Raw genomic sequence first — 11,167 nt, 5'->3', positions numbered from 1 at the left:
GAGCAGGACAGATCTCACAGTCAGATACCAGCGTGAGGAGCCAAGGAAAGGTGAGGCTGGAGCAGCCTGCCTCACAAACTGGGAGGAGCCTGGCAGGCGGCTGCAAGGGACACTCTTGGGCCCATTTCCCAGCCAAGGTTTGGCAGGGGTTGTGGCCAGTGTGACCAAGGTAGGGCTGCTGGCCCTTTTGGAATTGGTCTTGGTTGCAAGAGTCAAGCCAAAGAAGGGGCTGGAGGTTGGGTGAGCAAGGAGGGAATAGGGGGCTCAGTCTTCCTTAAGACCTCAGCTGTTCCCATTTCTTCTCTGGCCTACAGCCCATCTACTGGGGGAACCCCAGGACAAGCCAGTTCTGGGAGGCTACTGGGACATGGGTCACATGAGACATGGCAGGAAGGCACTGTCCGAAGAGCTGTCTGGTGGGCTCATGTGGGGCTGGCTCAGAGCTGAGGACTGAAAGTTGAGTAACACTAGAGCAAAAGGAGGGAGAAGGCAATGGCACCCCACTCCAGTACTGTTGCCTGGAAAATCCCATGGACGGAGGAGCCTGGTGGGCTGCAGTCCATGGGGTCACACAGAGTCAGACAGGACTGAAGCGACTTGGCAGGCAGCAGAGCAAAAGGAGAGGAAGGGTACTCCCCTGCACATGCCCCAAGGGAGGATACAGTTAAACATCTGCAGGGAACTAGAGGTGATTTGATGTAGCAGAATCCAGATTCTTGTCCTGTAGGAGTAGCCGGATGGAGATAGGCAGAATTGTTCTGTTCCCTTGGCCTTAAAAAGGGCCATGCCACAGGATCTTCCCCTCAGGGTTGGTCAAGGCAGGCTTTCTGGAGAGTCCAAGGTGGGTCAAGTTATTGGGGAGGGGGATCCCAGGCCAGAATCACATGCCACGGGGGCAAGTCAGGAGTTTGTGGAGATCAGGGCAGGGCTGGATGATCCTCAGACACTCAGGACTGGGTGCTGGCAAGGTCAACAAAGCCACACCCCTGCTTTTAGAGGCCAGCTCTGTGTTTTGTGCCTTTTTTTCCCCCACAACTTCCCTAAGCCTCTAGCCCTGAACTTCTCTCCCACGTTGGAGGAACAGACCCAAAACGTGCTGGGGCAGCACTTGCGTGCGTCTGCACACAACAGGGTTTAGCCTCCCTAGGCGGGGCGTGGAGCTGTGTAACTGCAATGGGGGAGGAGTAGAGAGTGGGCAGTGCCAGAAAACAGAAAGGCATATTGCAGCATGGGGCTGGAGGGGTGGCAGGGAAGTTCAACTTACCCACTAGGTGTGGACCCAGGGCTCTGTAGGTTGAGGGAGCATTGATCCCTGGGTAGGGGGTTGGAGGGGAGTAGATTGCTCCTGTTCAGAGCTCAGCACTAACAGGCTACAGCTGTAGATGGTAGGGCCTAATTCAAACCAGCAGGTTGCCCAGTTCCCTCCAGCAGCATAAACGTCATGGCCTAGGCATTTAAGGCCTCCTTAGCAGCTTCCAGGATCCTCTCCCACCCTGCTGGTTCAAGGGGCCCTGGGCCTCTCACTAGTGACTGAGCCTGGCCCTCCTCATACTCTCCACCTGGAGGCAAGCTCAGGAATTAATGTCCCTGAACCACTTCAACGTGTGCTTAGTTCTAAGCATTTAATCCTCACCACTCCTAAAACGGAGAAGTTATATTAATAACTACAAAGGTCAAACAATTTACCCAGTTACCCACAAAGAAGTGTCAGAGTGAAACTTGAACCCAAGCAGTCTGGCTCAGACCCCAAACCCTTAAGGGCTGTGCCACAGAATAGTTGCTCACAGAGATCCTTTACTCCTTCAAAATAAAATCAGATTGGGCCAGAGACATTGAGACCAGTGGGATCTTTCTCTGGGAATCTAGCCTGGTGGCAGAGGTTTTAGTTGCAGGAGGCCCTGGGTGACCGGAGACTGGGGACATGCCAGCCCAGAGTCCTATCCCCTCTGGGCTCTCTGGGAGGCTGATTCATCTCCAGGATGGTCTGGAAAGGGATGCGCACTCCTGGTTTTTATGTCTGGTTGCACCCTCTTTCTGGGTGTGAGCTGAGAGACCAACAGCCTAAGGACTATTAGCCTCGCCTCACATTACAGATGAGTGTCAGTCCTCCAGATGCAGAACACAAGCGTTTGTGCTGAGTGCTCAGGTCACTTTTTTTTTTTTTTTTACCCTAATGTCCTCAGATCTCCAGGCTGGCTGAAGAGACACAACTGTGAAACTCAGCCAAGTCTGTAGAGCTGGAGTTCGATAGCTATAGAAAGTGAATGGTGGGGCCTGGGGTCTCCAAGAGGCAGAAGTGCTTGACCCCAAGCTTGGCATAGCCCCACTGCAGTCCTTCTGATTCACAGGGAGTAAAGGAGGCAGAAGCAATGGAGCACTCTGCCCTTACATTCTACTGAAATCATTCAAGAAAACAGTCCGTTAGAGCCTCCTGCTCCTTTGCGTGTTGCCCAGGTAGGCCCTCCTTGTCTCACGTTCCTCAGGCACTGGCGGACGCTGCCCAGGGTCTGTCTACAAGCTGCCATCTTCCAGGGAACCAGCTCCTCCCCCCAACTTTTAAGCATCCAAGAACTTCTCCCTGCTGTGCAGGAGTCCTCTTGGCATTCTGCCCAGTTCATTGTTCACAAGTCCCTCATAGGATTTAGGCGCTCACCTCTCGGAGCAGCGGCAGAGTGGATTCCCTCTCCTAAAGACCATCCATCTGAGCCCAGTCTCTTCCCACATGAGCCATGGCTTCTGGGCCTCCTCCCCTGGCCACACAGTTTGTGTCACTCATTCTGCACTGGTGGAACCTCCTTTCTCTTCCAGTGATGCCTGGCCAGTATTCATGGTCAGTTGTGAGGGGCATTTATTTCCCTTGAATCATCTTGCTAATTCAGCACAGTCAAAAGTCCTTGACACATTTCCTCCCAATACTGCCCAGCCGATCAAGATGCTATCAGAACATCAGTAAAGATCATGGCGCTTTCTAAAAAATAAACGACCCTAAAGGAACCTCACTTGGGGATTTCCCTACAGCAAACTGACTCTACAATTTTCTTTAAATTTTAAGGCAACACATCCAGATTTGACTGTTTTCAGAACTACCTGACTTGGCGGTTTACTGTTAACTCAACTTTGGAAACTGAATCTCTGCCAATCTTACTGTGTGAGGTTATGTTGTATTCACTTAGAAAGTACAAATCCCTTTGAGTTCTGAGGAGAAAAAAGTTAATTGTACTTGCCCTGCAAATTCTCATGTGGATGCTAAAAATATCACAAGGAATATTTTCTCCCAGAGTAAGTGCTATGTGCTTGCTTGTTGAACCACTCTTAGGGAGGGAAGGCGGAGGCTGTAGGTGGCTTAGCAGGTAAACGTGCTGTCCCTGGGCAGCATCTCACAGATGGGGTGGGACACAGTCCCTTCTCTGCAAGGATGTCTGTATGCAGGCCACCTCAGCTGGATGACAACTGGACCTGAAAGAAATCTGGAGTTGGTAGGGGAAGCATGACCAAGCACCATCAATGGTTCTCTGCCTAGGTAAACATTCTGCCTGAAGTTGTCTCTAGCACCACCTTGTGCCCCACCACTAATACCCGGCCAGAAGAGGAAAATGAGCCAGAGAGAGAGGAGATGAAATCTCTTCCCTGGCTGGGTCAGCAAAGAGACTCAATGCTTCCTTTTCCATTTCAGAAAGACTATCTGAAGTGTTGGTAAATAAAGAAGGATGAAACATGCTCAGACTCAAACTTAGACTAAGTATATAGTTTAATTTCTGCAAGGCCTCCCTTTTAAGTTTTAGGGAATTTAAATGAAGTATATACAAATTAGACATTGCCAATATATACAAAAGTATTTTCTACTGTTTTTGAACAATACCAGCTATATCAAGGTTCATTTGCAATAAAGAGGACATTACAAAAACAGTCCAATAATGCATTTTCTATTAAGAAGCACAATACACGATGTAATTCAATTTTATTAAAAAATAATTTAAAATACAGAACAATCCCCTTTAGGAAGAAAAGCTATTTCTGTAGTCCATTCAGTAAACACACAAGTTGAATGGTGCAGCTGAGGGCTGTTCTTTTCCATGGAGAAAACAAACGAGGCTTCTAGGGCTCACCTTTTGAGGATAAAATTCTACCCATAGCACAACCTGCAAAGTTATTGCCTGTGGGAGGTAGAATTCTAAAACGCCCTTCCCTCTTTTCATGCCCCAAGCCCAGATAACCTGTAAATATATCACTTCTGTGACTACATTCTATGGCACAGCTGACCTTAAATAGGGACACTGTCTCACACATGAACCGTGATCTAATCACATGAACCTTAAAACAGAGGAGGAAGGCAGAGAGCTCTGAAGCATGAGAAGACCCCAATGGGCCATTGCTGGTTTGGAGATGGAGGAAAGCGCACAAGGAGGAATGCGAGCAGCCTTAAGGAGCCGAGAGAGAGGACCTCAGCTGACAGCCAGCAAGGGACTGCATACTGCCAACAACCTGAATTAACCTGGAAGCAGATTCTTCCCCAGAGCCTCCACAAAGGAATGCCGCCCTGCTGACCCTTGATTTCAGCCTTGTGAGACCCTGAGCAGAGAATCCAGCTGTATCACGCTGGACTCATGAGCTACAGAACTGTAAGCTAAGAAATGAGTATTGCTTTAAGCTGCTAAGTTTGGGATAATTTGTTACACAGCAATAGAAAACTAATACACTGCCTAAAGGTACCTTTTCTTAACGTAATTAGATTTGGCAGTTTTGGTTTGAGTTCTAAATGCAGTTTTTTCCACTGAATATTATTAAAGCAATATTCTCCTCTGCAGGCAACTTTTGAGAATGCTCATATGAATCACACATTGTTTTTTATTCACCATCAAGTGTTTGCTTGAGTCAGGTCCTACTTTCTAATGTACTCTCATCTATCAACTTGGCAAACAATTGGCCACTTAACCCTGTTTATGAACCTTTTATAGGTGATGGTTGTAATACATCCAAGGTCACCCCTCCATCCATAAGGGGTGGTCAGATCCCTTCAACTGAGGGTTCTTTCCCACTTCCCAAGTATAGCAGGCAAGGGGTAGGATGGCACAAAGTTCTGCATCAAATATCCAATATGAATTTCTTCTGCATAACTGGATAAAACTGGCACTAAGGTGATTAAGTACACTTGGGGAAAAAGCTCAAACTAAAGATAAAAAAAACCAAAATCTCACCAGTTTTTAAAGGTCAAATCATTTTTACAGGAACCACTCAAGACACTGAATATGTGTAATCTATGCAATACTGCACACCCTGATTTCCTGTCTGTTGTCATAGGCTTACCCATCTCACACAAGGTTTCACTGCATCACTGCAGGCCACTGAAACAGGGGAACAAGCTGGCGGGTGCTAAGGACAGTTCAACTGCTCTTACATCTCTTACTTGAAAGGCTTTAAAGTAAAGCCCTGAAAAATATGTCCAAAATGGTGGCAGGTAGATCTTAGTGTTACTTTTGAAGTCCACTCTCCATTCAACTCTTCCAGGCATCAGTTCTGGGCAGCATACCCAAGTGGTTACACAACCCTGTGCCAATCCTGCCTGCTCCATGGCCCACAGCCCACACCTGTGCTTGAGAGAAGCTCTCCAAATAGTTAAAGTGAATATAGCTTACAATGAACCCTACTTGGTGCCAATGAACTTTTTAAAAATTTATTTCTCTCTCTGATGGAATTCTAATGTATAATATATAAGAATAATGCACCAAAAGTTACCAAGCACCAGAGCATAAACTGGAATAGAACTTTTTTTTTTTTTAAACAAACTGAACTTCTAATAGTATTTATTAAAAAAGCACATGAAACATTAGGGCTACAGAGACAGTGCAGATATTTATAGTTAAGGCTGATCTATTCTTTTTAACCTCACCCGCCAGCCTGAAATAAGACAGTGGGCTGTATTATGACCACGTTCTGGATCCTCTGAAACAACAAAGAAGAAAGGAGCCACTGCCTGGTTACCATCAGTATCAATTTTGGGTGGTTTGTTTTTAAGCGCACACATGAATAAGACTGTAATTGGTATGGAAGTATTTGGCCACCTTTCACAGTTCTCCTTCAGTTCTATGCTTGGGCAGCATAGATGCTAAAACCTTAAAAATGGGCAAAAAGAATCTGTATTCTAAGAAATATATGAGACAAATCATCTATCTAAAATAATATTGCAAATTATACTTAAATTTCATGATTTCTTGATTCAAGAAAAAGAAATTAATTTTCATAGTTGGCTACTGTAAAATGTGGCATACAAATATTTTAAGGAGACATATCTGTATTTTAAATTCTATGCACATGTAAATAAACAAATAACAATTAAGAAGTGTCTATTTTTCAAATTCATCTCTAATACCGAAACAGAACAACAGACTGCCATTAAGTTTCTTAATTTTTTAAGTTACCAGATATTTACACATAAGATATAATTCATATAAAAAAAAGGGGACACTTTCAACTATATCTGCTGCTTTCACTGGGACTTCGGTGATGAGAGTAACTTCGGTCACTTTCACTGTCAGAGCCATAAGATCTACAACTCCTGTATAACAAGACAAAACAAGTATACAAATACCTTTTAACTCTCAACCCTTTGAATTCTTGTTGAAGCTTCTTTTTTGATATAAGGGGCTTGAAAGCAAGTGACTCGAGGAGGCACAGCATAGTGGGTAGAAAAGTACAGTACTGACCATGACAACACTGTGGACTTTTCAGAGATGTTAGTGACAGATGGTGGTAATATCAAGGTGTAAATAAAGAAATAGCACTTCCTGTGGAATTACTTGAAATCCACTCAAGGAAATGAGAATAATTTTCAATGTTACCCAAAATGAACATCAGTATTTAATTAGACTGAAGAAGGGGAAAAAAGGCCAACAAGAATTCATTAAAAGACAAGGAAATCAAAATCAAATCAAAATGTGAGCCCAATGAGGGGTGAGGGTGAGGTGGGGCAGGGATGGGACCGCTGGGACAGTGAGTAAAGAAGACTTTGGTTATGGTCACCATTCAGTTATTTTGGGAAAAATATCCACAAAAAGCCAGTCACTTTGCTAGATGCTAAGGGCGCACACACAGCAGACTAGTGTTCCCTGGGCTCAAGGGTAGTCTGGAATAGGGGGTAAAATAAATAAAATACATAGCAGGCAACATATCTCAGGGTGAGCAGTCAGGAAGGGCTTCCCAGGGGCAGTGAGTGGATTATTTCAAGAGGCAGGATGGGAGATGGTGAAATGGGCATGTGAATCTCTAGGCAGAAAATAAAGGTTCCAGAATGTTAGTGCAGGGAACACAGAAAAGCCCAAGCTGGAGTTGGTAGGTGGAGAGGCCTCCATGCAATACTCAGGAGCATGGTGGACCTGCCCCTAAGGTCCCTGGGGTATACTTGAAGAGTTTCAAATAAGGGAGTGTCTGTATCACACTGAAATTCTATAAGCACCAGTGACTGTAACTGCAAGGCACGGGGGGCAGTGCAGTGGTGGTGAGGGAGGGTAAGACCAGAAGCCACCAGGAAAGAGATACACAAAAAGCAACCAAAAAGACTTCTGCAATAACTGTATGTTATATAAAACATATCTATGAATATATATTAACACATAAAAGACATTTTTAACCATATAAGCCACAAATCCTGCTACTGAAGCAAGTGACTATGACACTTTATTACATATTAAAAAAAAATACTACCTTTTTAAAACACTGACAAATTAGCTGTTATTTCTAGCAAGTAACTCTAAAGAATGGGCCACAGTTTGAGTGGTCTTCTCTCTTTGTTCCTTCCAAAAGAAATGTTTGTCCAAGGATATGTGAATATTTAAGAACCCACTTTAGATTTAAACATGTTTAAATGTTTAATGTTTAAACACAACCAATAAACATTACCCAGCAACTCTTAATACAAAGCCCACTTTCAGTAACTGCCTCTGGACCGAAAAAATTCAAGAAGAGAAAGAAGAATTTCTGTCCTTAGAAGATGATGCTTTCTCTGCTACAGCAGTCTATCGCCCCATACCCCAAGTGCCCGCAATAACTTTCAGTGCTTGAGAGAACAGAGACCCACCTGGATCGCCTATTGTAGCTTCTGCCTCGGTGGTAACTGTCACTCCTCTGGCTTCTACTTCGGCTCCGACTTCTGCTATAGTAGCTATCATAAGTGTAGGACCTGCTTTAACAGCAATAACAAACACTAAATTTTCCCATTCAAATATTCATATATTCCCATTTCTTTTTAGGTTCTTAAGTGTCCTCACAGAACATGGGCACTATATGACAGAATGAAGACATATGTGCCTAACACGTACTGGAAACATTTAATAACTGCTCCAAATCAGACTTACCATATTAAACAGAAAAACGTTAATTTCTTTTCTGCATTGAAAAATATCACAAAGTTGACACTGAGTTAGTTCAACTGAATCTGGTGCATCTTATAGGCAATTATAGTCAATAAACCCCTGCCATTACAATTTGACATCAACTATCACTTTTGACACTAGAGCAAAATGGGTCAACAAATAAAAACTGTTTTAAAAAGTCAAAGACATGTTTTCCCATGAAATACAACACCTTTAAAAAGGGAATTAAGGGGTGGTTTCCCAGTCCCTGTCCATACCTGGACCGACTGTGAGGATCATAGGAGCTGCTCCTGGATCTGCTCCTGCTGGACGTCCTAAGAGTAACCACATGAGGGACCATCAATTTGTGGATCAGGACAGGCTACATAAAAAAATCTAGGCATTTATGTACCCATTAAGGAGAAAACACAATGAAATCCAGCAGCTATATTTATTTCATTTTTCATATTAAAAGCATACTGATTTTTTTTTTTTTTAAAGCCTGTTGGGTTTCACAGAAAAGGTTTAAGTTTTACACAATTCTTCTATGAGGTGCACATAAAGAAAGTCACTGGGAAAAGAACTGGGTGGGGAAGCGGAAGACAGGTGGGACACTGGTTTGGTATTGAGCAATGACAAGACCCTTTTCAACAGCTACTCCACTCTGCCTGTGCAGGGAGACAGACGGGAAACCACACTGTAGGGTGGGATTCACGAGCTCACCTATGACTTTTGTAACTGCGGTAGGAACTGCTCCGGCTCCTTGTGCGGCCTCTGCTATACCACCCTCTGCTCCGACTTCTAGAGTAGCTTCTTGATCTACAATTAAGAGTGGAAAAAATATAATTATATTAACTCATTATGCTGTTAAGATTAATTACTAGTAGGGCAGGAGTGGGAAAACCCAATAGAGGAAAGGTCTTTGGAAAGGTCTCTCATAAACTCCTCACAGCAGGTATGACAAGAGATGGCTAATGAGAGTTTAAACTGAACAGAATGAAATAAAGAAAAAACAGAAAAGGCTGATACAGGTATGTTCACAGGAGCCGTTTCTGTAATACCAGCAAGAGGAAACAATCCAAATCCTCATTAACAGCAGAATGGGTTTTAAAAAAATTAACAGATATATACTGAAATATCCTAAAGTAGGAAAATTAACTACATTTACATGTATCAACACAGTTAAATCTTGGGAACATAATGCTGAGTGAAAAAGGCAAATGTAGAACATCTATACATATACAAAAAGGATTCTATTTGAAAACAACAAAAAACATTATATATAGATAGGAACATTTATAGAAAGACAACAAGGAAAAACAAGAAAATTATAACAGAAGTTTAGAATAATATTTAACTTTTGGAGAGAAGAGAGAAAGGAGGGTAGGTAGCTTCAGGTTGGGCTCTATTATGTCAAAGCTCTATTTTTTAAGATAGAAAATTATTTTCTATACCTTAATCATTTGTATGTTTTATACCTCAATCATTAAAAAATTTATACCTATTTAATATTTAACAAAACAAACAAGAAACTTAATGCAATTTTGCCCCCACCCTGCATTCACCTGGCTCCCAACCCTTTTCCTCCTAGTTTGTACCTGTCATTCAGGATCAGAACAATACCCCTGTGTATATGCTCCTTACGTAATATCTTCACAGGTTGTAGTTAGTATATACTTACGTTCTGGAAGACAGGTGCAGTTTATTTGCAAAGACATTCTATTCTCATAAGATTCTAGTCATTTACTCAAACAATTATAGGGTAACTCTGTGAAGTGACTGAAAGATGAGTAGCAAACAGTCCTTGATTCCACCGAGTTCACAGGCTAGAAGGGAAGTCAGGCCCGGGTGGGTAACCAAGATAGGGAGGCACAGTTCAGCTATCTCAAATCTACCACCTGTGAGCTGCTCAACTTAAGAGCAAAATTCTCAGCATTTCTGAAATGAAACACTACCCACTCCAAAGGCAGGGGTAGGAAGATGACAGTGACCAGAACCACCAACTGCTCAGAGTTATCTGAGGGTGAATGCCAGGTAGACAATGAGCAGACAGCAGCAGACTGCAGAAGCTAAACAGGCACCTGCATCTAGAATATGAACCCAGAGAGAAAAGGCCAGAATTCACCAGCTCTCTGGGGCTTGCCATGAATCAGAGCATGAGGAAGAAGAGAAGCCCACACTCAAGCATGGAATGGTCTGAGGGATGAAGAGAGCCAGCAGAGTGCTTCCAGAAGGACTGAAAACATGCCCTGGCACTGGCCATGCAGAAATACCTGAAAATCTTAAGTCAGCTGAGTGAGATGAAGGGAGGGAAGGCACAGACTACATACTGCAAGCAATTTAAGAGTAAGTGGGAGATGGTTATTATAGATGGTAAATGTTGTTTCCTATTTTTAAAGAAATCTGGGTAAGGGAAAAAAAACTGATAAAAACTAGGAAGAAAAAAGTTAAAGATTCTTAGTCTATTTCAAGTTAAAGTGATGAAAATCAAGCACAAAATAATAAAGGATATGAGTAAGAGGCAGTGAGGTAAAAACCATGAAAAGTTTACAAGAAAAGAATACAAATTAGTTATTAACTTCATACCACCATCACCACTTTTTTCAGTTGTAAAAATGCTCATTCTCTGCATTATCCAGTCTATGTCAATGACAAAAGTTAGATGTAACTTGAACCAAAAATCAATCAATCAATCAAAAGATGATCATTTTTTACCATTTCCTGCCCCCTAAATAAAGATCAACTAGATGCATGCCTTGGGGCAGCCAACTTGGCCTCTCTGGCCCTCACCTTCCACTCGTATAAAATGCAGGGTTAAATTA

At 43.0% G+C, this 11,167-nt stretch overlaps 1 protein-coding gene across 8 annotated transcripts in view; it reads right to left on the bottom strand.

Moving 5' to 3' along the window:
- Positions 1–3,730: 3,730 nt before the first annotated feature.
- The window catches only part of NKTR (natural killer cell triggering receptor), a 44,150-nt gene continuing 36,713 nt past the window's right edge, over positions 3,731–11,167 (bottom strand). For 6 of the 8 annotated variants that reach the window (XM_044934242.1, XM_025272364.2, XM_044934241.1 and 3 more), the window contains 4 exons: positions 9,069–9,164; positions 8,624–8,680; positions 8,072–8,176; positions 3,731–6,553 (listed from right to left, as the gene is read on the bottom strand). In XM_044934242.1, the coding sequence (XP_044790177.1) occupies positions 6,466–6,553; positions 8,072–8,176; positions 8,624–8,680; positions 9,069–9,164 (346 nt within the window). In that variant the 3' untranslated portion in view covers positions 3,731–6,465. The remainder of the gene's footprint in view (positions 6,554–8,071; positions 8,177–8,623; positions 8,681–9,068; positions 9,165–11,167) is intronic. The other 2 variants (XM_044934243.1, XM_006051801.3) reach the window with 1 other exon arrangement.

The sequence above is a fragment of the Bubalus bubalis genome, chromosome 21, assembly GCF_019923935.1.
Source record: "Bubalus bubalis isolate 160015118507 breed Murrah chromosome 21, NDDB_SH_1, whole genome shotgun sequence".
In the NCBI taxonomy this organism is placed as follows: domain Eukaryota; kingdom Metazoa; phylum Chordata; class Mammalia; order Artiodactyla; family Bovidae; genus Bubalus; species Bubalus bubalis.
The sequence above is the reverse complement of the archived record's forward strand: the minus strand, read 5'-3'. Positions and strand labels throughout refer to the sequence as shown.